This window comes from Athene noctua, chromosome 14 (genome assembly GCF_965140245.1).
Source record: "Athene noctua chromosome 14, bAthNoc1.hap1.1, whole genome shotgun sequence".
Lineage (NCBI taxonomy): Eukaryota > Metazoa > Chordata > Aves > Strigiformes > Strigidae > Athene > Athene noctua.
Window position 1 is genome coordinate 11,482,013 of NC_134050.1, and position 26,775 is coordinate 11,508,787.

Sequence of the window (26,775 nt, forward strand, 5' to 3'; positions counted from 1 at the left end):
GAGGAAAATGCATTGTTGAATCTTGCAGAGTGATGCTCTCAAAACATTGGGGTGAAGAAGGGGTTAAAATTACTCTGGATGATGCTTGCGAAAGCAGACAGCATGTCAGAAACGTGCATGCTCATTGCTTTTATGCGAAACATGGCAATATTTCCTCTTAAGTCTCCTGTATCTGCAAGGACCCTTACTCTATCTTCTGGAGAGGTCTAATTGACTCGAACCCCCTCACGTTGCTGCTCCTGACCTGGCTGCTGTGCCAGCTGAGATCCTTTCAGCACACCTACCGAAGCTACCTTGTAGTACTCATGTGTGTATGGGTGCGTGAGTGTATTTTGGCTATCTGAAAGCTGGCTAATCTCCTCCTATTTCAGTTACAAACTACAATTCTATTGGGCATTTGTACTTAATTATTTTTGCCAGGTGGTAACCAACAGATACAGCCAGGTTTTTACAGCTACAGGAAACAGTCCTGTCTGTTAATGTTTGCTGATGTGTTTGCTTTCTTCTTTGCCAGGACATTAATGCTTTAATGTATCTGGGGACAGAGTACTGAAAAAACAGAAGAGAAGTTTGTGGCTGGTGAGTGTAAGTTCTCAGGTGAGATTTGGGGGATGTATGTAGAACGAGATACTTGCTGAGTTTTCCTCTGCTTTTCTGAGTTTTGTGCTTGGGTGAAACCTGAGTCAGCCCCTCCACAGCTGCTGAGGAAAGGAGTTTTTAACTCTGCTGCATGGCTCTTCCCTGTCCCACTGAAAAGTCTCATTCTTGATGGTGTGATGAAGCTGTATATTGATTTTAACATTCTGCACTGCCTTGGTATGTACATCCTGTGCACTAAGTGTGAGGAATGGTTTATGTATCTAGTAGCAAAGCTGATCAAATAGTGAAAGGAGCTATCAGCAATAGTAACTGTGCTTCCAGGTGGAAAGTCAGTTCTCTGTACAGGGGTTGTTTCTGTCTAGATGGGTGTGAGTGAGTACGTATGTACTGGAAAAGAGTATCCTGGATCCTGCTGCCAAGGCTTGCAAAAGTGAGAAATGTAACACTTGCTTGGTCACAAAATGGTTTCATTCTCAAGGAGAAGCACTGTAAAAGTTTGGCTGTCCTGCCTCCAATCAGGAAAAAAAAGAGCACTTTTTAACCTATTTCTGTAATGTGCTTAGGGAAATTCACAAGCAGAGAGAAGAGTTAAATATTTTGTGCAAATTGCTTAAAACAGTTGGACTAGCCTACACCAACTGCAAGTCGAAACTCAGCCAGGTTCCAAGTTCTGCATTGCACATCATGGTTTCTTGAGGGTACTGACAGAGGTACTGCTGAAGTTTGATCTCACTTAGAGCTGCACATCAGTTCTGTGCAGGCACAGGTCAGCAAGGGCAGCTGAAGGCTAACCAGTACGTTGTGCTGCACATAGCTGGAGAGAGTACCGCAGACTTTCAGATCTTGCCAAGGGAGGTTCTGGACTGAGGGACCAGTTTTCTTGTCTGTTGCTTCTGCACCAGTCTCACTGGCTTCCAAGTTATTGCATAGACTCAGTGGAGGACTGAGGAATCAGGACTTGGCTGACACAGGTCTTGTTTTTAAGGAATTGCTCACTATGGTTTCTAAAGTTGCAGGAGGCTCACCATGTGGCTTGAGGGCTAATGCACTGAGACTGGATCATGAGTGGTGATGATGATGTTCTGAGGCTGACCTTCCATTTGTCTGGCATAAGAGAGCAGTGTGAATGTAGGGTGATAGCAGACTAAAAGTTCAAATCTATTTCCTTCCAAAAAAAAAAAAATCTCAGGAAATTACATTTGCTCTAGGGCTGAGCCATTTTAACTTGTAGTGGTAGTGATTAGATTATTTTGTAATGAACAGATGAACAGGGTGTAGTTGTAGACAATAACAGTTATTTATCTTCACTGGTGTTATGAGTGCACCTCAGGTTTTAATGTATGGAGGGCTGTGTGAATGTTTGTACTCATGGCATGTGTTTTTTCCTTTCCAAACAGAGCAGAATAACTGATATTCCCTAGGAGAAGACTTGTCTGTTACGATTTAAATTTCTGTATTGGTGCTGGCAGCAGTGAGTAGGAAGGCACTGAGAGTCAGCCAGGTTGAGGGGTTTAAGCTAGTCTGTCTCCTCTGTGTTTTGGGGGACACTGTCTGGGCTGCAGTTTTCCCATCAGTTATCCTGCGGGGATAACACAACTAAACTGCCTTGCAGGCTGTTGACAGCAGTTAAATATATATGTATCTCACTTTGGGAGAACATGGTGATCATAAATAGGGACTAAGATTCTTTAGTGCTGTTTGGAAGGAAGTTTAACTCTTGCCTCTGTATTTGGGTGGTCAGGGGAATGATGGGGGTGTCTCTGCCAGCCCTTTGCCATGCTGCTGGATGGAGGACTGCGATCCAGGACGTGTGTGGTGGCCAGTGCCTGGGCTGGGACAGGTCTGCTTGCCAGCAATCGGCCATGCTCACCGAGCGTGCGACTTGCTTGGCTCCTGCCTGGTGCTTCCCTACAGTGAAGTCTGTTCCATGCACATTTGCAGAGCTACAGCTTCCCTCTCGTAACCCAATGTGCCAGAGGCAGCCAGCTCTGCGATCCGTGACGTGGCATGGCGGAGCACAGGGAGGTTACAGTGCTCAGATGGAGCCGCAGGACGTGGCACCCCGTGTTCTGAAGCGCTTTGAAGCAGCGTGTTCCCCAGATGCAGCCTTGGCTCCTTTGTCTGCCATGTGACCCGGCATGCCAGATGTGGCCCCTTGCACTTGTCCCAACATAACCTCCTATCTGATACGTAAGATACTGCTATTCATGTGAATTTTTGGAGACAGAACCTTAAACGTTCTTACTCTAATCTTGGTAGTATTTTTATGCTCATTTTGAATAGATCTGTCACACAAGACAGTGGAGAGTGAAGCCCTATATCCTTCAAGCCCCATCTTGAAGCTCTTTGGTATCCTGGATTAAGAGCAAAATACAGCCACTTGTTTTTAACTCTGCTGCATCCTTCATGGCAAAATAAAGCAAATAAACCCGTTTGAACCACTGCAGTTACTCTTTGGATGTGGAACCGTGAAGTGTGTATGTGCAAGGCAGGTGTCAAAGAGACACAGTGCTGTATGGTTTTGTATATCCAGAGCAGGACACAGTCACATCCAGTGTTCAGAAGGTGGGGAAAAAGGGTCATAGCTGTTACAGTGGTTTATGTCTCAGCCTTATGACCTGCAGCACACATCCTGCTGGCTTTGGGTGAAGAGGATGCGATGAGTTGCAGCCTTCTCTTGGTGTTGCAGTGGTATTTGCTAGTTGTAACCCTCTCGCAAACCAAACACAGATGGGAAGAGGCTAATCTTACAATGAAGGCATTGGATTGCAATTGAGGTTTGGGTGTGCTTTCTGTCTGTGCAGCTGGTTTCTGTCATGGTGTCTAGACCTACGTGCTGGTGTCAAGATCAAACATGTGGTCAGAGCGTGTTTTGGCTCCCACAGGTGCTGTGCACCCATGGAAGGTGTGTTGGGCCTGAATCTGGCCTTGAGATGAAGTTAAAAAGCAGCCAGGAGACATACCTGGAAGCTCTCTCATGTTTGCTAATCTAGACATAGCTTGGAAGAAACCGAGCTAGTAATTTTTTTTTCTGTCTCATCTGCAAATGAGGATAATAATTCCTTTTCCTTACCTTTTGTCTGTTTAGATGAAACCTCTGGAGGGTGGGGCCTGACTTCAGAGACTGACACAATGGGACAGTGACTTTAGCTGGGATTTCTAGGGGACTGTAAATAATGGAAAACTTTATTATTCGTAAAGGAAAAAAAAGCCTATTAGCATCTGGGACATGCCTGTACTGGTTTCAGAAAGTTCAAGAGGTCTTTTCTTTACAAGCGCTTTTATATGTCCCAGAATGAATTTGGTCTAGTATAGCTAAAACACACCCAGAAGTATGTCACTGAGCAGCGTCCAAAACAAGCTTAGCAAATAGGCGTTCACTGTGTTTCAGATTTTAGTCCTAATTTATGAGCAGAAATGTATCAGGGGAGAAAGAGGCAGCACCATAGCCTTTAGACCCTGTTCAGTGGAGGCATGGCAAAAAATGTCAAGCGGTTGTGTTCTTTTTCTCATTTGTCAAAAATAACCCCACCAATATAACAAATATGTCTCCCCTTAAGATTATTTCTAATGTAATATTAATCTGTGTACTCATGTGTGTGTTTGGGCACGATTTGGAGCATTACATCAGTTTGCTGTGCTGCTAGTTCATCCCAACACATAGCTTCGCTTTTGGGGGCTGATGAGGGAGAGAGAGAAGTGGAAGGAAAGGACTTGAAATAGGGGAAGTGATAGCACAACAAGCAAATATCCACTCTTCCTTTAGGAGGAAAAAAAAGTACCTAAACCGGTATTTCTAAAACTAGAATTGCAGACAAATGTGGAAGGTGTCATCGTGACAAGGCTCTGTGCTCTGAGATCCCATTTCAGATTTCAGACCATTTTGCTGTTCTTTCCCCCTTTTCACTCACCCTTTGTTGTCATTTCTTGGTGCGTGAAGTCACGTTTAGATTTGTAAACTCCTCAGGGAAGGAACCTGTCTGCAAACTGCTATGAGTTTATGGCTTGTTATAAATAACAATCAGGTCGTAAACCTCAGGAGAGTAATCATTAGGATCTTAGGAGGAATGGAATACAGTGAAATGCCATGTGTGCATCGTCACACATACATGGGGATGAGCACATGCATACGTGCATACAACATGCATTGAGAATGGCCTATTTAATATGCACTGCATCTGAAATGTTTTATGTGACAGTAACTTGCAGAGCAGAGTATAAAAATATTCCCTTTAATTGGTGGATTCTCTGGGATCTTCATCTTCCTACTCCAAGCTCAGTCTGCATGTTGCAGTTCCGCAGGTCCTGTAGAAAGAGCTCTTCTCCTCCTCCCCCCTCCTCTTGTAGCTGGCCAGAGTAGTTTGGCGTATCAGCTGAGCGAGTACTTCAAAATCATGGGAACTGCTTTCTTCAGCCCAGGGACCAAGCGTTATCTCTTGTCCGGGGCGGGAGGAATGTAGCAAGCTGCGTCCAGATCTCTGATAGCAACGCAACAAGCACTGATGAGTGAGTTCAGTCGCTGCAGCAAGGAGGGGGAGGGAAAGCTTATTTTTAACTGGAAACTATACAAGTGAGACTGAAGTAGCTCTCTGCTGTCTTCCTATCACCAAGTGTACGTGTGAGCACATGAGCGTATGAACATATTTAAGTGCAGTGCATGTACGCTAACGGAGTGTGTAATTGTGTGTGTGCAGGGTGGAGGCAAGTCGGATGAAAGGACAGTGCATGCTAGCTGCTTTGTCTGGGTGGTTGAACTCGTGTGTTCTACTGAGCAATTCCTGATAACGTTTATCTACTTCTTTTTTCAGTGGGATTGATTCTTTGCTGTGCCCTGCTCCTTGGGTTGCCTGTCTCCCAGCCATTCCTCTTTCCCTTCCTAACTCATTCCCCTTTCTCTCTTCCATCCTTAATCCTCCCACCCCTTCCTCTCATCTGAGCCTGACCCTTCTCTCTTCTCGCCCCTCCTTCCCAGCCGATCCCTCCCCCTGCTCTGGATCTGCTGGCTGTGGGATTTTTTCTCATGCTCACTGGCAGATGTGACAGCTTTTGGAACTGTATCATCTAGGAACAGCTATATCTGGAGTTGACAAATCTAACGTGGTTTCCCAGGCAGCAGGAATGGATCGCTGAGAGAATTTCAATCTCCGACTGCTTTTGTCTTGTGGTAGTGACTTTTATTATTTATGTTTGTGACATTTCTTACAGTACAGTTGTCAGCAGTGAATGAAAGACTAAAGTCTAGTAGATTATTATAAAATCAGTGTCACAGTATTTATATTATTGTATTAAAGGGATGCTGTCTACGTTTAAATACAGGTTTGGCTTGATTTACAGAATCTTAAATGTGTAAAATGTTCTTATGAATTTCTTACTGAATTAGAAAAAGCCTGGTTTATGTATTTTATTTAAACATTCTGTAGCTAGATATTGGAAATACAAGTAAATAGCTCTTGCATGAAAACCACAAAGTGAAAGGAGACTGGTTAAATACAGACCTCAATGAAATGCAAAACCTACACAGATTATTACAACTCATTGGATTTCAAATATCTATTTTTAGTGTATGAATTTAATTTGATGTTAACGCAGTGTACCTTTAAACCACCTGTCTGATATGGCAACGTCTTTATAATCAAAGATTGATGCTGATCATATAAATTAAGTGTCATTGGATACCCAGGGGTATGTTGTATTTGGAGTTGATTACATTTTCTTGTTTTTAAGATGTCTATTATAAGCCATTAAGGTAGACGCAGGCCATGTCAGCTAGTGACCCTAAAATTTGACCATGAACTGAGTAGATGCTTCTCTCTGGGTTTAGGAGGCGTGCTTTTGTATATAGGATCTAAGTGTAGTCCAGGTGTTGATTGACAGGTATAGGGATTTAATGTAAACATACAAGTGTAATGTTTATGCTTATGCAAACTGATATGCTGGCAGAGAGCCACTGTTCTATTTGGGGCCAAAACATCACCTGGGCTTTAAAAATTTGCATTTTGAAATAGTTTAGCTAGAATCTTTCTTCTCATGGGGAAATGATTGAAATGTTCAGAAAACAGTTGATGCTACAAGTGCTAATGATTGTGGTATTCGTAACACCCCATTTTACAGGACCCCTTGCCACCTGAAGCAGTTAAAGAGCAAACTTGCAAGACACTGTGTGCTATGCCCTGAATATCTTCTCCTTACGAAGATGAGATGAGGAATGAAGCTGTGAGAGTAGGAGCAGGAGAAGGAAAGATACTGGTTAAAATAGTAACATCGCTCTGTCTGGAAATGCCCCTGTTCTGGTGGATCAAGTAGCTGTCATGACTGACATGTAGTCAACGATTCAGAACTGAAGCACTTGATGGAATACTACAGATATGCTTCCTCCTTTCCTTGGAGGCTGTGAAAGCTCCTCAGTAGCACCAGCTGTTGGTTTGAATTGTACTAACACCATGAGCTATTAGAATATTTTTCCTTTCCAGGACTGTCTGCACTTTTTTCCTTAACAGAATTACCCCATTGCTTTAGTCTTGATTATTAGTTAGTATGCAGCACCTAAGGGGCCTTCGAGTTGAATCACTGTGTTTGAGTAGCAGCTATACAGACCTGGAGCACAGATGCTCTTCCCATAAGCTCCCCATTGAGATGTATTTGGGTTTTCCTTGGAACATATTCTGAGCAAAGATTATTCTGGCTGCAAAACCTCTTCTAGGCAGAGCAGTTGCTTCCAGCTTCTTTTGTAAGTGTTTTTTTTAGTTGCCTAACCTTTTGCTTTCTTTTTCAGCTGTAAGGTATCTTTAGTAGGCTTCTGGCATGGTATTGCAATAGACATTGTCAGTGTGTGAAGTCTGTATTTCACTGAGGATGGATTGCATGATTGGGGGTGTAGATGGTGTAAAGGTCCCATACAGCCACTTAATGGTCTGCCCCATACAGACACTTCCCATCCCAGTGAACTACAGGATCCTGGTAACCAAATTTTAAGCCAGTGTGTATGAGCCTAGCACTAGGAAGCAAAGTCATTGCTCATCTGGTGGCTGTACTTTACTCCCTAATCAGATTTTAAGTGGAACAACCTGGAAAATGTTTGACATGTATTTCACTGTGGGGGAAAAAAGCACGAGGTGTGCTGATTTTTGAGACCAGTGTCCTCTAGAAGTGTGCTCATGTCTGTACCACAACATGTTGCCTCTGTGTGTTCTGTGTCTCTGACCCTTGTAAATATTTATTCAGTACAAATTGCTGGAAGCTGAGGTCCTGTACAGGGGAAGAGTGATCACTACAGAATTGAAGATCAAGTGGCAAAACCCCTCTACTTGCTGTTCAGGAAGAGGTGGCATTCATCGCTTTAGGCAGTATTAGTGAGAGACAAATGCTAATATTAAAGATGTGAGTGGAAAGGGAAGAGCACATAAGCATTTTTTTTTCTACTAGCAGATACTGCCTTTAAAGAAACCTGTACAGCTTTTTCCCAAGCACTGAACTAGTCTCTGTTTTGTCTCTGCTCCTTTATGGCTCTCATTGTGCAGTTCATCCTGTGCATTGACAGAAAGCATCTTGGAGAGGAGATGATGAGCTCTGGGGCACGCCATTTCCATGGCATCCACAGAACAGTACTCTGCCCATTAAATGTGTTTCTCCAACAGCAAATAGGAAAATGTAACATGGTGTATTTGTAACTTTAAAGCCATCAAACCAGTCAGTAGAATCATGGAACAATTCAGGGGAGAGGAGTCCTCAAGAGATCTGTAGTCCAACCCCCTGTTCAAAGCAGGGTCTGCTCTGAGGGTCAGACCAGGTTGCTCAGGGCTCTGTCTCCAAGAGAAAACTCGCTCCTGAAAACCTCTGAGGATGGAGACTGCACAGCCTGCTTGGGCAACCTGCTCCAATGCTGGACCCTCCTAATCACAGAAAAGTTTGTCCATTTATCCAGTCAGGACCTCTCTTGTTTTTGATTTATGTCTATTGTCTCTGACTCCCACCACTCTCCACTGTGTAGAACCTTTCTCTCCACAGAAAATCTCTCTACCTCTGAACTATTTCTTCATGGAAAGAGTAACTTCCCCCTCACCCCATTTTCCCTGTCTGTCTTTTGTGAAGAGGTTTTGTCCATCCATCACAGTTCTCCACTTATTCAAGCTTTCCTACCTCTGTGACTGTTTGCAGAGCTCTGATTCTTCCTTTTCCTTCATACCTTCCCAATTTCAGAAAGGTGTAAAACTTTTGGCTTTCTATCTATCTACATCTCTCTTTTTTTTTTTTTCTTTTTTTTTCTATAAAGTCTAAACACAGATTTTAATGTCTCTTCTGTTTGGGTATATTTAAGTGTTAGCTGGTTTTAGCTTGTTGCAATTGTAATGGCTGCTCACACAAACTGTCTCTCTCAGCCCCCAAGGGAAAGGAATCTTAGTTTTTAATTTTAGCTTCTTCAGCTACCTGCTGACAGAGTTTGATTTCCACCTACCACCACTTCTCTCTCTCTCTCCCCCAAGCTCTCTAACCTAGAAAAACTGAGATCCAAAATCAGTCCTTTGGCAACAACTTTGTTGTCTTTAAATGGGAATCCGATGTATATTACTTACTTGGAGTGACCAGTGAGAAGGCACCCTAATCCCTGTTCCTAACCACCCTTCATTCCAGGCTTGTAGTGGAATCAACACCATCTAACTGGCTGGACTCCAAAGCCATTTAACCTCAGTACAAGCATGTAAAATATAAATATGTATCTCTCATATATATTTAAAACATTTATATTGGGCGATAAGAATTTGTAGAAATAAAGGCAGCCAAGTAGTAGGAGTTCAGCCGTAGACGTAACAGGCGCCTGTTTCTTTTCTGAAATAGGAGCAGTGTTTCACAGTGGGCAGAACACTAGAAAGGTCACTAGAAATCCCAGCTCAGCCACTGGCCTGCTAGGTGGTCTTGAGCAAGTAATTGCTCTCTTGTTTCTTCTGTTTCCTCATCTGTAAAAGCAGATAATCAACTCTTGTTAAAGTGCTGTCGCTGGAGAATGTTCTTAATACAATGCAGTTAACTTATATAATGAATATGTGATAGTACTGATTGGGCATATCGAACCTCGACATGTAAGAGCACTGATGGCATTGCCTTCTCTGATTTAGGCATCATGTTCCGCAAGAAGAAGAAGAAACGCCCGGAGATCTCATCTCCACAGAACTTTGAGCACCGTGTCCACACTTCATTTGACCCAAAGGAGGGCAAATTTGTGGGCCTGCCACCTCAATGGCAGAATATTCTAGACACGCTGAGGCGTCCCAAACCAGTGGTAGACCCTTCGAGGATCACGAGGATGCAACTCCAGCCTATGAAGGTAAGGGAGGAAGACTGCACTTTCCTGTCCCTTGGGCTTCCCTGTTCCTTGGGGAGGCCCAAGTTGAGGCAATGTTTCCATTGCCCCATATGTATTTAAATGGGGCTAAGGGTGGGATCTGTAAGGAATTCAGTGGCTAGCAGGGTCTCGGCTTTGCTAACACGGTCTTTTTTTTGAAGTGGTAGTAACTTCATCAGAAATAAGGACAGTCGTATCCTTGACTGCTGTAGTGTCACTGTTCAAATAACCAGCTGGCTGCAGGGCCTGGGATGTGTTCAGCTGTTGTACAGGGAAGCGAAGAGGAGAATTCGTGAGAGACCTGTTTTAGCTTGTTTGTCATTCCCGTGGGTGAGCAAATTTGGTTGGTAATTAAGTTGACAGGGAAGCCTGAGTGGGAGAGAGTGGGGTAGCACTAGCTCACTGTTCATGGATGGCTAAGTGAATGAGAGGCAACAGGGAGCAGGACTAAACCAGGGTTTAGGCTAAAAGGGTTCATAAACCAGCCTTTTAACAGAAAGTGGGACACAGTAAAAAGGAGAATGTCCTTAAAGCAAGTCCTTCAGTAAGGAGAAACAAGTTACTGACTCTTGTAGATGGGTGAATTTGGATGCTCTCTTGCTTGGGTGGCTGTTGATAATGACATCTGTAGACTGTGTGTGCTCATCAGTGACTGCAGGGACCTGCTGTGTGAGGAGAGGCAGATTCACGATGATCCCTTGGAAAAGGAAATGAAAAATGGTGACAGAATTATCGTGTTTTAAGTCTTGCTAGCTTGTGGGAAGTTTTTGTTCCCGTTAAAAAAAACCCTACAGGGGCCTAAAAACTGAAAGGTAAATTGTAAAATAGAGACGTTACTGCTTGGATTTTAGGAGGGACATAAAAGAATATGGTTGTCTATCAGATGAATATATTTAGCTTTTTGTGTACAAATGCTTCAAACATGGGGACTAAATGGGACTACATTTTAATATAATGCAAGTATTAATGCAAAATCAAACCTGCAATTTAAATGGCACGTCAGGATCTTTTGAGCAGAATGTTGATTTAGAAAGGAAAAACTTGCTTAGGAAGACTAGGTAAAAGAAAAAGCGAGGAGGTATTGCCTTCTGTTTTATGGTGTCCTGAATGTGCTTTAAGGTTCAAAACATAGTAGGAGATAGGACCACAATCCAGAGAAGAGATGAAATGTGTAATAAGAGACCAACTTGGTTAGATCAGGAGCTCTCTAATGAGCTTAAACTGCAGGAGGATTGCTCAGAAGGGTGGAAAGTAGGTCAAGTTCTAAAGGGCAAATGAAAAGAAATTTATGTAGTAACAAAACTGGAAGGCCAAGGTGCAAGAAGAGATGTTATTCTCAAAGAACATAAAGGGCACTAAGGAGGCATCATAAGTACACTGAGGAGGAGAAGGAGGATGAAGGAAAGAATTTGTTCACTGCTCATTTTGGAAGAAAATTAATAAGAGATGACACTGAGAATTCTTAAATGTTTAATGATTTTTCTTCAGTCTTTATTGAAAAGGTTAACTGTGATCAGCAGGCTAACGCAATTAGCATGAGCATAAAGGGGTAAGAACGCAGGCTAGAATAAGAAAACATGAACAGAAATGAGACTTCTTAGATAAGTTACATATTTTCAAGTCAGCTGGGCCTAATGAAATTCAAGGAATTGCAGATCAGTCAGAATAATTTCAATTCCCAGAAAGAGACTGGAACAAATAAGCAAGTAATCTATTTGCAACCACTTCCTAGGAGATAGCAGGGTAATTGCTAGCAGCCAGCATGGATTTGTCAAGAGCAAATCATGTCAAGCAACCCAATTTCTGTCGATCACAGGGTATCAGGCTTTGGGTCAGGGAGAAATGATAGCTCGCTCCTATATCTTGACTTTGGTTAAGTTCTTCACACTGTATCTATGGCATTCCCAGAGCAAACTGAACAAGTTTTCTCATGTATTAGTAAAAATATACTAGAGATAATAGTGTGAGGCATCACTGTCAAAATAGAAATGTGCATGAAGAGATTTATTGGAGTTTGTCCTGAGTCTAATACTTGGTCGGTACTTTCATGTATGACTTATTAAACCTGTAGATGGTAAAAGCTGAAAGGAAGTGCAAATCTTTAAGAGATCAAGGACACAGTACCCAACAGTCTTTAGAGAAGAATCTTAAACTAATGCTACTTCCCCCCCCAAGTAAATCCAAGTGGAAATACTCAGACTGCATCACATAGTTGATTATTTCTGGTAAACTCTGTTTGAACAAATTCCTGTTCAATGTTACCAATCAATAGTAAGATTTATTTTTTTTTAAGTGCTAATTTGCCCTATTAGGCCAAGTCCTTATTCATCATCTTCTGGATTCAGCTATCACAGTTTTTCCATTTTTGGACATGTACTGTGTGTAGTTTGTAAAGGGTCGCTTTTCTGATATGTCTGGTGTTTCTAATGGATGAATTAGAATGGACAGAAGACTCTTCCCACCCCACTGACAGCTTTCAGTCTGGTTTCTCCAACCATTTACTTTTGGTATTTTTTTTCCCCTATTGAGTTTGATGCAAAAGTGATGGAAACAGTCTGAGGAGTTGGTGTCCTCAGCATGTTGTTGAGGCAGCATTTGACAGCAGCTGGGGCCATGAAGGAAGGTGCATGGATGTGGTGAGGGAGGTACATTGCTGCAGTAGGACTGAAGAGCAGAATTTCCTGCTGCAGGTGATGATGTGTATGCAGTGGTATGAGTTGGATTGTCCTTTCTTCGCCTTGCCTGACAAAATCTTCTGTTCTGCCTTTCATTCTCAGACCCTGAGCAGGCTGGGCGCTCACTTTGTGCACTGTGGTGGCAGTCTGTTGAAATTGCTGGAGCTGCTGTTTTGCACCAGCTTAAATGTTAGGCTCAGTGTAATTAATTCAGCATCTTTAGAAGATCCCTGGAGTTCAGTTAGCAAACAGGAGATTGCCATCACTCCAGGGAAGGACTTTCCTCAGGCAGAGATTCATGAAAGTGTAGGAGTGATCCTATGAATTTCTGTGAAGAAATGAAACATTTTGTTTCCCAGCACTAAAAAAGCTTCTGTAAGCTTTTCAGTTCCAGAATAAACAAGGTAGAGCACTACATAATATACTGACAGCTTCAAGTGTCCTACTTGTATAGTGCTGTTGCTTGTTTGGATGGAAGCCTTGTTTTTCATCGTTTGCTTACAAGGCAGTTGTGAGCTGTTGTGACCCTTTGTTCATCATTTTTAATTATAATAGTTTGGCAGAACAGAGGAGGGATGAAGTGTTGGAACAGCGTGGTCTTCACTGGACGGGAGTAAGATGCATTAGCAAAAACCAGACTAAGGGAGGCTGATTACTGAGAGTGCTACAGGGGAGAGATGAACCTTGTGTTGGAGTAGCAAGGTGATTTTTGCAGATAGAGCTTACGGCATGCTGTAACTTCTGAGAATATTCTCAGGAGCTTGCTGACCCTAAGTTAGTGATGGAGTGTAGCACAATTTCAGCACCAGAGAGTCAGGAGTGCTAAAAACATCCTAATTTTGCTTTAATGTTGTCCTTTAGAATGCTAGTGCAGCAGCAGAATTCACTGTTCTGGCTGAAGGCACTGCTGTCTCTGACAGAAGGATGCAACCCAGTGATTCCTTTTTTGTCTTTTTCATCCCCTCAGTAAAGAATAATGAAAAAAGACAGAAAAAATTGCCTTTTTTTTTTTTTCCCCTAAATTCCTTGAGTTGTCTTTGACTAGACAAACAAAATCTAACCTTTGTCAAGATAAGCTGAGCCTCAGTTTTTACGACTCTTTTCCCCCTTCCCCTGTGTTTCGCAGACTGTGGTGAGGGGCAGCACTGTGGAAGTGGAAGGCTATATCTCTGGGTTACTCAACGACATCCAGAAGCTTTCTGCCATCAGTTCAAACACTCTGAGGGGCCGGAGCCCCACCAGCCGGAGGAGAGCACAGTCCCTTGGGCTCCTGGGGGAGGACAGACCCCCTGACATGTATCTTCAGAGTCCTGAAGCAGACTGGGCAGACAAATACGGAAACTACCTCAATTGCAATGGTGGGAGCAAGGTGACCCGGAGGCAGACTATGTGGCCAGATTACAAACCCCGGTTGGAAGGACAGTCTCATCCCAACGGTATGGTAATGAAAGCACAGTCCCTCGGGCCTTCAGAGTTTCAGGGTGCTGATGGCAGCTGCCTCCAGCGTGCCTCTGGTTTGCAGCACATGCCAACTCTACCTGGGGAGAGCGAGAAGGTGGGAAAAAAGAGCTCGGAAGAGTGCTGGCCTCAGCCTTGTCTTGTGCGACAAGCAAACTCCAGGCCCTCAGGGGAGGGCAGCCCTAGCTCCAAATCAAGGGAGAACAGCTTGAAGAGGAGGCTGTTACGCAGTGTATTCCCCTCATCCAGCGGCTCAAACAAGTCAGGCCCTTCCCTGCAGATAAAGGTAAAGTTATTCAGTATTTTTGAGTGAGTACAATGTTGACTTTACAGTTCCAGAGGTTACTAACACAGCTGAACAAATTTAATTTGTTCAAACATCATGCAACCATCTGTTATTGTTATGATTAATGCTGGAATCAAAATAGTCCTGGACAAGGGAAACGTGTAGTCTGCCTAAGTTTCACAGAATATACTGCTAGGCAGAGCTCAAAATGGCAGCCAGATCTACATCAGAAGGGCTTGTAGTGGAGCTGTGCTTGCAGGAGTGTAGGCTGGGAAGGAGGTAGGGAACTTACTCATTTTTGCCCTTCTGTAGTAGTAAAGGCATGACTTAAATGCCGTTATACTAGCATAAATGTGCTTTTGCCATTTGGGAAATTGCCATAATTTACATTAGTAATGTATTCTTTTGCCTGTGCAAAGTAGAGCTACTTCAGGAGAGCTTGTTGGTTATAGCTGTATCTGCCAACCTGCCTACAATAGGAACATTTCCATCAGCACCCACGGTACTGTCAAACAGGAAATCTCACTGTTGGTTTTTGGTACGGATGGGACAGCTCATAGCTCCATCTCCCCCAGGAAAGCTATCCTGAATGAATGACTCACTTATTAAACTTGGAGAAAAACTCTGGTTCCTGTTACTGGATAGGAAATGTAGCCCTTCAGGCCACTGCTTCCAACTCATCCCAGGCTAACCCGGCTCTCATTGTCCCTGCACAGCTGCTGGGTGGTTTCAGAGGCTGCGCTGGGCTGGTGCGAGGCCAGGCTAATTTCTAGCAGGCGTGGAGCCTCTGAGCTGGGAGGAAGATGACAGGAACCACTGGCCTGACAAAACGGACTGTTCTGTAGTGTATTGCAGGGTGGGGCTCTCTCTGACCCATCCTTGCTAAGGGTGAGGCTCAAGGCTTCAACACAACCTTCTCTCTGTAGATTCCCTTTCTGAGGGAGTGGGATTTTAAAGGAATGCACTTCTTGTGTAGCACAAACTACACTTATTGCTGTCCCTGATTCTGGGCTGACCTATGCTGGCTGCAGGCCTGGCCCCGAGTACTCGGGAGAACTGACTGCTGCTTTCTTCTCTAGCAAGTGTATTTGCCATGCCTCAGCACTTACTTAATTGGAGGTTACCCGTCAAATGGTGTGTGCACATGGATGTGCTTGGGTGTGTTTGAACTCGAGCTGCTTGGGAGAGGAGAGGAGGAAAGACCTTGAGGTTATCTAGTCCATCTCCCTGCTCCAGTGGAGGATCTGTGCCATCACTGGCAATTGTTTATCTAAACTGTTCTTAGCAGCCTTCAGTGATGAAATCCTTAGACTTCCTCACAAATGGAGATGATAATGTGTAATTGTGATGTGTAAGAAATGCAGAATTGCAGGTGAAATGGAAAGGGGAGGTGAGTGCCTCAACAGGCTGCCTGTAGTCACCATGGGAAGGTCGAGTGCTCTCCTCTTTTGACCTCATATTGGGGGGAGAAGTAGGAGAACCAGTGACATATCAAAATGTCCGGAGACTGAAAATGTGTATATAGGGGCTGTCAAATTACAAGAGCAGGAAATAATACTTACGTGTGGTTAGACAACATGTGTGAGCTTGCATGCATGTTGTGTGCCCTTTTGCGGGCTCTAGGTTATATAACCCCCCCCCCCTTTTTTTTTTTTTTTCCTCTCTCCTGAGACAAAACAGGAGTTGGGAAATAAATACTTTGTTGTCATGAGCATGTCTCTACAGGACTGCAGGGGTGGAGCTGGTAAATGAGGAGGAAGTAACTTCTGACAGGCAGTTTGTGTTTGCACACTCCTGCACCCTGATGCCAGGAGCTACTAAATCATATTTTCAGGCCCTGTGTGTGAAAATGAGCTATATGTGTGTTAGGCTTATGCAGATTTTACTGTTGACAGAAATCCTTGATTAAAAACCAAAGTGCATAGAATTAAATTCTATACAATTATTTTCTGTCTGAGAAAAAATGAGTGCTCTTTAAAAAAATTCTCTATTGGCAGTTTTCCGTTCCCATACCCATATTATTAACTTTATTAATAATCTGAACTGTGAGAGAGAAAAAGCTTGTTGCTTTGAAGTTTTTATTTTGCCCTATAATATAAATGATTGGCTTGCTCTTTCTGAAGTTGCTACTTTGTCAGATCCACTATTATTTCACATATAACTAAGTATATAATGTATTTTGTACCTAACCTGCTAGATGATGTTGAATTTTAATTAGTCACCCTTTCCAGGGTGAGTATTAGCACTTCAGGATTTACCCTTCTTGGGAGACCTACGTATCGTGCTAGTATGGGAATGTGTATCCTGAAGCCACACTGCCGCAGGCTGTGATCTTACTACATCTCATAAACTAAACAGGGTTGGGCCTGCTTGGTACTTGAGTGGGAGGTCTCTGAAAGCCTCGAGTGCTCTGGGAAGGAGCACTGCTAATCCAAATTCATTGCAGGTCGGTTTTGAGCCGGTGAGACGGCAAGGTGGCAGGTGGCTCTGTGTAGCTGGAGTCTCACGCTGGCCACTCACAGCTGTCCTGGTTTGTGGTGCTTTTCCCAAAACAGAGGGCTAATTCTGTGTCTGAGCGACAGGAACGCTCCACAGGTACCAGTGGAAAGTGCAGAGAGTTTTCAGTAGGCAGAGTATAATTACCCAAAGGGAATTAGGCTAAGACATCAAAGTGATTTACAGCTTTGGCATGAATCCTCTTCCCTTTTATATATAGGAAGATCAGAGGCATGGAGGGATAAAGGATTTTCAAGTTCTCTGCAACACAGGTTGCCCCTGAGTTTTGGTGGCAAGGTTGGAATGCTTTTTAGCAGCTGTTGTGGGTTTGGTTTTTTTTTCTGTGGGTTTTGGTTTTTAGTGGTTTTCTTTAAAGCATGTGCTTTAAAAGGTCCCTTTTAAACTGCCTCAATTTAGAGGTCATTAAAGCATAGCACTCATCCTTTAACTGGTTCTTGAAAATCTGCATCCCTTAGTCATGCAGCATGTGTTGGGCAGACCTGGAGACAAGAACCTAGAGCTCTTGGCTCCAGTCTGCTACACCTGAGTGGCATGACACCCAGCTGGCTCCCAACACTTCTTTCTTGTTAATCTAACCATCACTTTTTCATTCTTCCACTTTTGTGTTTGTTCTTCTCAAAGCCTAATGCTTTCTTCAGGCCCCAGCAATGGGGTTCACCACGCAGCCCTGCAGCCAAAGCCCAGTCTCTCCCATCAGATCAGCCTGCCTCAGATTTCCCCAGGATGATCTCAGAAGCTGGGACCCCTCAGAAATCACCAACGGTGGAGAAGGCAATTGCAGTGCCTCAAGGCCGGCCATCACCCGCAGGGTCTCCCAGGAACCGGCAGACTCAGACTAGTTCTAGCAACCTTCACCTTCCCCAGGACTCTTCTGTGAAAGGGCAGCTGGCCAGTGAGGACCCGGTGGTTGTGACTCACGAGCAGTTCAAAGCTGCCCTTAGGATGGTTGTGGACCAGGGGGATCCCCGGACATTGCTGGAGAATTACGTAAAGATTGGTGAAGGGTCCACAGGTATTGTCTGTATCGCTCGAGAGAAGCACTCGGGGCGGCAGGTGGCTGTGAAAATGATGGACCTGAGGAAGCAGCAGCGCCGGGAGCTCCTTTTCAATGAGGTGAGTATAGTGAGGAGAGGTGGGGCTCTGCTGTCCACTGTAAAGCCATGGTAACAGTCAGTGTGGTAAAGAAGGGAAGAGCAGGAGACATCTTCCTTTTAATAGAATTATACTAGTACCAAAACCAAAAAAAAGACTGGGGGGACAGAGGCTACTGTGTTGTACTTGTAGGGTTGTATGTGCTTGCTTTGTTGGGTAAGGTTAAGTCTTGTTAGTGCTTTTGTGGTCGTCACTTGTCCACTGTGTTTTTACAGGTGGTGATAATGAGGGACTATCAACACGTCAACGTAGTGGAGATGTACAAGAGCTATCTAGTGGGAGAGGAGCTCTGGGTGCTGATGGAGTTCCTGCAGGGGGGAGCCCTCACGGACATTGTGTCTCAGATCAGGTACGAAGCAAAGTCTGAAACCTCAACGCTCGTGTTCCCACCTGACAGGCAAGAGCAGTAGAATGGAGATTTCTGCGAAGAAGAGTTTTGCTCAGAGATCTTGTGTTTGCAGTGCCCTGAAACTACTACACTTCCTAACTGTCATCCCTTTGAAGTATGCGATAATACTTCTGATGTAGAAGGACATTTACAGGCCTGATCGCTTTACATACCCACTATTTATCTGCTTGATGACCTTCCCTGTAAAACATAGTACTCATAAAAAGTATTGTTTACTGTATCTGTTGAATTCTGGCCAGGAAGGTCATTGAATAAGTATTAAAGAGCATGCAGAAATAATTTTTGGTGGTGCAGCCTTGGTGAGGTTGAATCTGTGGCTAACTCCTCTGAAGTGCAGCAGGGCCTTGAGATCTGGACTCCTTCCCAAATTTCATTGCATAAAGATAGCAACTACTGAACACTCTCCTAAATTTGTTTTCTTATCCACACCACTTTGTTAATGCCCAGAGCATTTCTGTATGGCAAAGAAATTGTTCTCAAATGGGCTCCAGAGTCCCACTCCCAAGGTGTTCTGGTGATGCAGTTATGACGATCATGTCTTACCCATGACCCTGGAGCACCCTCCTCCTGCTCCCAAGCAGTCCCGTGAGGCTGTAAACTGGTGCAGGGAATGCCAATGAAAAGACTTGACCAAGAAAGTCTATATGATAAGGTTTCCTCTCTTGAAGATTCAGAATCTTAACTGGATTACAATTAGGTAGTATGGCTAACACTAATTATATTTACTTTTTAAAAATCATAGTATACCTTTAATTCACTTATGTGCTTTGACTAGCCTTTACTGATCCTGTGGTGGATTTAAGGCATGTGTCTTGCTCTGTTGGGTGCTCTGTTGGGTTTTCTGTTTTGCAAGCACATCTGTGATGTGTTTGGGAGGCATAAGAAAGCTCATTGTCCTCTGTAGCCTCCACAACCCACCTGTAAGGAGTGTCTTGGAGACACTTAGCTGGCCAGGCCCTCCCTCCAGCACTGAGCTCAGAGGCACATCTTGGGGGCTGAGAACCAAGGTGTCACTAAGTCGTGTACTTGCTCCTGGACAGGAAAAAGAACTGAATCCTGCAGAGTGCTGAGCTATGGCATTGCAGAGCCCGTGAAACCCTTGTAGCTCTTAGCTGGTATTGGAACCATTGGAGCTACAGATAAAAAGAATTAAAATATTTTGAAGAGGTTTATGAAGGGTCTGTGTAGTTTATATCTACCAGTGAGACTAAATTCCATTGTGGGACCTCAGCCTAGGTGGGAGTTATTTTAGAAAGCCTTCCTTTGAACTTTTCAATGAATGCTTGTTTTCCCACATAGTGGAAACAGGATCTGTTATAACCATAACATTTATCAAAAGTAAGCTGCAAGCCTTAATCAGTTTTTCACAGGGAGGAAAATACTCTCATTCCACTCATTAAACATTTGCTGAAGGTGATAACTGATCTGCATCTTCAGGAGTGAGGTAATCCTCTAGTAATCTGTTTTACACTATGCAGTCACTTGACTGAAACCAAATTCCATACGTGACAAGCTGAAAGTACACCTCTTTATCTTCTAGAACCACAGAGCTCAGAAGTGCATCAGCTTTTCTTGCAGCTCATGCACTGTGAAATGACAAGCACTGTTTCTCCACAGGTTAGGTTTCTGTACTGGGGAAATCCTGCAGTTAGCCTTTGTCCCTCTCCCTTTACAGCTTAAACCATACTGGCAAAAGTATCCCCCTGCCATCCTTCAGATAGATTTGCTGTCGGCGTGGCACGGTGCAGCCACAACAGGTAGTTGTCCTGGTCAGATGGTGGGTTTGGTGAAGATACGGAATACCAAACAAGCAATGGAAGGATAAATTTCTCAGCTGATGGTGCAACCTTCTCCATGAATGGGTAGAAAGTGCTTTTATGTCTTTAGAAGATAGAGGTACACTTTGCACAGTTCTGCTTCTGAGCGTGCTCTTCTCCTCAGTCTTACTTGCAGACCTGGGTTAGAGGAGGTGTTATTTCTGTGTCCTCAACTGAGAGTTGTTTGAAACAACTGCTAGAGACAGGCTGAGAATCAAAAGTACTCAAATTGGGTACTTCAGCTATTTTTTGAAATACTTGACTTCTAGTATAGCTCAGTATAAATGTGCAGAGAACGCTGTCACTGTTCCCAGTTGTAGGAGATAATTTCTACCATTTTCACTTATATTTGATCATGAAGGTTCTTGTGTTGGTATTCCAAACAGCAAGAGCTTCTAAAAAGAAGGTCCTTGGTGCTCAGCCTTGGCATACTAACAGAGAGAGCGTTAAAATCCGGGAGTGTCCTCCCTGCTTGTGACCTGTGCTACTTTTAGTTAGGTATCAGAGAATCCAAAGTGTCCAGCTGCATGAAACGTATAATGGATCCCTGTGTTTGCTATCAAATTAGTCTTTAGATAAAGTTGCAGAATAAACCTTGTGAACAATAGCTTTCTCTATTTGGATAAAAAAAAGCTGTCTCAACAGTTACTGCGGCACCTTGGCATGAAGACACAGCCTTGCCTACCAGAATTGCTTGAAACAGCATCTTGTGGAATGAATTTAGATACGAGACTTAAAATGCAATTTCTCTGTATTAGACTTACGAAAACTTAAAATTGCGAACCATCAAGACAAAAATGTTTTCAACAGTAAAAGACAGTCAAAGAAGAACAGTAAAAGTGAGATAGTTGTGGTCATGGGGAACCAAGATATGTATCTGCAATTCAACTTCAGAATTGCACGGTGCCTTTGAAGAGGACCCGTGAGCAACTGCTGTCTGCTGCCCACTGTGATGCAGTTAAACTCCCGTGTCTTTAATTTCAGGCTAAATGAAGAGCAAATTGCGACAGTGTGTGAATCAGTGCTGCAGGCTCTGTCATATCTTCACTCTCAGGGTGTCATTCACAGAGACATTAAGAGCGACTCGATTCTTTTGACACTGGATGGAAGGGTATGTTTCTTCAGACAAATTGTTTCCTGTCTGTTGCTGCCACAGCCTTAATCTGTCTCCTTATTTCCTTTCTGTTCACAGTCTCTTGTTTATACCTCATCCTCTTATTCCCTCTGTCTTGTCTTTTGGTGTTTCCCTCCCTGTTGTTTGAAAATTATTTTTAAGGTTGGTTTCATTTCTCTTTGTACAGGTCAAACTCTCAGATTTTGGCTTCTGTGCTCAGATCAGTAAAGATGTACCTAAAAGAAAGTCCCTAGTAGGTACTCCCTACTGGATGGCTCCAGAGGTTATTGCAAGGATACCATACACTACTGAGGTACAGGACCACTTCCTTAATACTAGAAGAGGTAGAAAATTATATTCTGGGGTGTTGCAGGAAAATAATTCTTGGCTTTTCTAGGAAGAGCTTCTAGATTCTGTTTAAAATATAACTATACCACTATAAATACAACTATGACTACAGATTTGATTGTGATTATATCAATATTTCCTAAAACGGTAGAAGAACAGGTTGTTCTGCTTCCCGGAACAAGGTGTAAACTTATTCTATTCTTATACCTGAAGCTTGGCATAGACTTGTACCTGCTGTAGTGTGGACAGATGTTAGCCAGGAGCTGCCTGTCGTGTGATATGAATCAGCAAATCAATCAATGCCATGAAGGGAGGGGAGGAGCTGGGGGAAGGCACAGATGTGAGCCCTGAAATTATGGGCAGGTGGCAGGAGACTGATTAGTTTTGTTTACCAACCAACCAGGTGTAGCACAAGCAGTTACTTGCAGACCTTTACATGTTGCAACACCAGCATGGCTCAGTTCTAGGTGGAAAGCTGTCTTTGTTAAACTGCGGTAAGGAGGCCGGTAGCATCAAGTGGGTTAATGTTTTACTCTCTCAGTGCCATTTTGTTGTGGGTGGGGTGTTGCTGTCTTTGTGAAAGCTTCAAGGCAGGGACCTGTTGCTCTGAACGGTGTGTATTGATGTGCCATTGGCTCCCACAGGTGGATATCTGGTCTCTGGGAATCATGGTGATAGAGATGGTGGATGGAGAACCCCCTTATTTCAGTGATTCTCCAGTCCAGGCAATGAAGAGACTCCGTGACAGTCCTCCTCCCAAGCTGAAAAACTTCCACAGGGTGAGCACACTGGCAAGCACTCTTAAACCTGATGATTATCATGGGGAAACATCCGTATCAGCCGTTCCCAGTAAAGCTGGCTGTGAAAGTCATCTTGCTAGGACATGTTTCTTGGGGAACTTCTTTGGCCCCAGTGCCTCAGTGGACATGAGCTGCTGCTGACAGCTAGTGGCTGCTTTGGGAAATAGCCCTGATAATGTAAGGTCACTTGGGCATCAACCTGCTAATGCAAATCAAAGCTGCTTCAGGCGGGCCCAGCAGTTAATATCTTGCTGATGTCGATAGAGTAGCTCATCTTCTAGGGAAGTAAACAGGAGGATCCTTGCTCTTGAGAGTTTCTGGCTTTGCAGCTTTCAGGACTGCAAAGGCTGCGTTATGGTCAGAGCCGGGGAGCTCAGTGCAGACAGCAGCTCGTGGAGACACTGCAGCTGCTTTGAAGATGAACTCAGCTTCATGGTTTCTTATGAAAAAGTAGCAGTGACGTACGAAATACAGTGATTACCTTTTAGTCACCACTTAGAGCAGTCCTCCTTTCATTTCAGTCCAAGCCTCTGAGATCAAATAGCTTCTGCAGCATTCTGAGCTATCTGGCCTTTCCAATTAATCAGAATATCTGCAGCTGCTAAAACTGAATTATTTAACAGAGTAGACTGCTGAACTAACAGCATACACTCAAACATCAACAGCTGCTCTTCCTTCTTTGCCTTTGCAACGCCAATTAAAATTTCAAGGTCACGTTCTGGACCCAGAGCTTGCACTCTTGGGTGGTGTAAGGCCCCTTCTGCCCTGGGTCACACACTGTCCTTGGTGAGGTGACCCGACCATGGGCTGCAGAAGCCAGAGCTGTTTACACTCTTGCTCTGCTCCATTTTACCCTGGGAAGCAAACTGGCTTCCAGCAGAGTCTGGGTTGCTGGGCTGGTGGCCATCCTCACCGTCTCCCCACGGTGAGCGGAGCTCAGCACCAGCAGTGGGTCCAGCCTCCCATTCTGATCAGAGTTAAAGGCTCCCTGTGCCAACCACTGTGGTACTGGGTGCAGTGGGTTAAATGGACGTCACCTGGGATAATCTCTGCTGCTTTCCTAAAGCAGAACTAGATTTACTGATAAGAGTTGGATCCTGGCACTTGTGGTTAGCTGTGTTGTGCCTTCTCCCTCTAGCAATCACAGTGAAGTCGTTCAAAGCACTCATGCAGTAAGAATAAGCTCAGTGTGAACAGGATTTCATGATCTACTTCTGAGTTAACTGGAGCTGGGAAAATGCCCCCAGTCTAAAGTGGGTATAATTAGTGGCATTAAAATGAATAAACATATACCAAGTTCATTTTTTATTCACTTTTAATGATGCAGATGATTACCACCAGCAAGAGATGTGCAGTGCCTGTAAGTGGTTCTTGGGTCTGGCTACTCAACAGGCTTTTACACATCTTTCAAGGATAAACCTGCTGAGGTCATTTAGTTTTTCGGTACACTGCTGCAGTTGCTTCATCTCCTTGTACCAGCAGCATCAGGTTTCCAGACTCTCAAAGCCTATTTAACTGCTTTTTCCACAATCTGTGGCCAGTAAAAGAATTAATTGATCAGCCCTTCACACCCAAGTGATGTGCCTCAGGTAGCAGGAATTCTGTAGAATTTTTGAGCTGAAATGAAGAAAAGATTAAATAACCAAATGGGAAACAAAATTAACTTAAATGGAAGGACATGGCAGGCAGTCTTGTCTTAATTTGCTGTGCCCCATTAAAAAGAAAACAACCTGTGTAAATATTGTGCCTACTGGTGGCAGAAAGTTATTACTGTCACATAAAAAGCATTCTGTCTCATGTTACATTTCTGTGCAAAAGCAGGGTTACGAAGTTGAAATATACAGGATCCTTTTTAACCAAACCTACCTCAGCAACCTGTTGCTGCATGAGCTGTTGCCTGGTTCATTATGGGATTGACTTGGTTGGTTGCTTTTTCACAGACCTCCCCAGTTCTGAGAGACTTCTTGGAAAGGATGTTGACACGAGATCCACTAGAAAGAGCAACGGCACAAGAACTTCTGGATCACCCCTTTTTGCTCCAGACAGGACTTCCAGAGTGCCTGGTGCCCCTTATCCAACAGTACAGAAAGCGTACCTCTACCTGCTGACTTGACGTAAGGGGAAATGCTAGGAAAAATAATGTTTATTTTAAAAAAAAAAATTTAAAAAGTCAAGAGACCAGGCAGTCTCATCTTGTGAATGGTGCTTGGGACTTGTCAGTGATCATTTTAGAGGATGAATGTGAATACTGTCCTTGCATTCTCAGCCTTTTGTGGCTTCTCTGTTGCTGAAGACAATCAATACATACTAGATCCAAATAAGACCAAGTATGTCTCAAGAATAAAGTGAGTGTTTCATGGCTTGTGGATGGCTTCTTCCGAAGAATGGCATTTTAAAGCGGAGACTGAAGTTGTGTATCTGAATGTCTGCAAGTTCCTGCAGACCTTGGCTGCTGACTACTGAACTGGAACAATATTTCCCAATTACAAATGTGATCTTTGTTTCCTTTGTTGTACACTGGAGTCTTGAGCTGACTCAAATGTACGTTTTCAGGCACAGACCCCTTTAAACTCTCAAACAATGCACAAAGACTTGACAATTTTTTCCTCTGAGACTTTTTCACAGATTATTTTAATTTCCTTCAGTTAAATGTGGACCTAGAAAACTGTACATATTTTCTTAGGGAGCAGATGTGATATGTATATATTTGTTTCTAAATGGCTCTTGCATCAACATGCTTCTCTTTTGCTGAGGAATATGTATGGTTTAGTGGTCAATCTTGAATCCATTTCATGATCTTAAACTTCTGGAGGGAGAAACCTGTGGATACAGGCCTCAAAACAGACTCTGTGATGACAGGTGTTCTCACCACCAGGATCTTGGTGTTGAAAATTCACAATATGCGACACCTCCAGTGCTGGATGGAGTGGAGAGTCTGTGAAAGCTTGTTCCTGTGTTTGGTTTCCAGGAACCTTTCTTTCCCAGTCCTTTCTCCCGAGAGAGGCTGAGAAATGCTGCCCTGAGACAACCGTTGCGCAGCACTTTGGGAATGCTCTAGGAGACTGAATGAAAACGTTTCAGCCGCCCTGCACATCCCAGGAGAGATTTTTGTGTTTGTGTGAGGTGGTTTGTTGAGCCTCTGCCTCCCCTGCTTGCTACTGCAGAGCATGGGGAGAAGAGAAACTTTTGATGTATGTTTCATTATTGGTATGCCCTTTCCCACCATCCCTTTGCTTTCATTCGGAAGGTTACTGGTTGTCTAAACAGCTCTTTCAGTTATTTTAAAATAGATTTAGGTATTTTGTATGATACACTTTCTGAGCAGTGAGATAGTCAAGGTAATTGGACTCTAGGTCAGGATGTAACATTGTACAGTAATGGTGTGTATTGTTGTGAGGTCTCAAGAATATAATCTTACATGTGGAACTGGGATCCTATTTTGAAACTCCAGATACACATTTATTGGAATTTAAGTTATTCTTTGGACAGTCCTACTGTCTCAGAAACTAACCTCATACTTGCATTTTCTTCAGAAGATGTTAATGATCTCTGTCCTCTGCTATTTACTTCAGTTACAGATCCTGCTTCAGAATTGAAGCCACAGTTGATTACTTGAAGTAATTTGGGATGGAATTCATCTGCACTGATGCCAGCCATCTAAATGGTGGGCACCCAGTCTGTGAAGCATATAGGTTGGCTCTGTAGACCAAGGTGAGAGGAACACCTCCAGGGGGTGATTCATCTCCTCATCTCGGATACCTGCGGAAGGATGAAATCGCTGTCTCTCGATCCCACTCTGCCTCTGGCCAGCAGAGCAATCGTAGGTGGTTTGCCTAGACTGGATGCCTAAGTTTGGGGCTGATGAAGTTGGTTGAAATGAATTTATTTAGCTCCTCTTTAGCTGCACTGGGAAATTTTTGATGTAAAATGTTTCTGTATTCCAGATATACTGCTTTTTTTAATGCAAAAGAGCAGGGCTTTGAAAAGATTTATAATTTGAAACAAACGATCCTGCTCGTCTGTAGTTGTGAATCCTTTGCACTTGTGTTTTAAATTAAAGTAGATCTTGATTTATTCATAAGCCTGTTGCAGTTCTGAGATGCTTTAAAGTATGTCTACAGTTCAGAGATGTAAGGAAAGTGTGAACCTTCAAGTCTGGTCTGACTTACCTATTCTGTGGCTATGTGGCTTTTAAAACAAGAAGAGACTGTAGCAGAAGCCTGGATCCTGAAACAAACTTTACTTGAAGACAGGGATGACAT

The 26,775-nt window shown here is 43.6% G+C and overlaps 1 protein-coding gene across 2 annotated transcripts; it reads left to right on the forward strand.

Annotated features, from left to right (window-relative positions):
- The first annotated feature begins 543 nt into the window (after positions 1 to 543).
- On the forward strand, positions 544 to 26,775 carry PAK6 (p21 (RAC1) activated kinase 6). 2 transcript variants are annotated; one of them, XM_074918504.1, is made up of 10 exons: positions 5,053 to 5,106; positions 5,409 to 5,764; positions 9,711 to 9,919; positions 13,739 to 14,356; positions 17,495 to 17,986; positions 18,241 to 18,374; positions 21,236 to 21,362; positions 21,553 to 21,678; positions 22,358 to 22,492; positions 24,454 to 26,775. In XM_074918504.1, the coding sequence occupies exons 3-10, from the start codon at positions 9,716 to 9,718 to the stop codon at positions 24,619 to 24,621; spliced, it is 2,004 nt and encodes a 667-aa protein (XP_074774605.1). In that variant the 5' UTR covers positions 5,053 to 5,106; positions 5,409 to 5,764; positions 9,711 to 9,715; the 3' UTR covers positions 24,622 to 26,775. The 2 variants fall into 2 exon arrangements, with proteins under 2 accessions (XP_074774606.1, XP_074774605.1); XM_074918505.1 differs by lacking the exons at positions 5,053 to 5,106; positions 5,409 to 5,764 and adding an exon at positions 544 to 579.

Excerpts from the sequence above, each read along its gene's own strand:
- PAK6 (XM_074918505.1), top strand. The coding sequence starts at position 9,716 with ATGTTCCGCAAGAAGAAGAAGAAACGCCCGGAGATCTCATCTCCACAG. Across the intron at positions 17,987-18,240 it reads GGGAGCTCCTTTTCAATGAG|GTGGTGATAATGAGGGACTA; the intron begins GTGAGTATAGTG and ends GTGTTTTTACAG. Across the intron at positions 21,363-21,552 it reads TTTTGACACTGGATGGAAGG|GTCAAACTCTCAGATTTTGG; the intron begins GTATGTTTCTTC and ends CTCTTTGTACAG.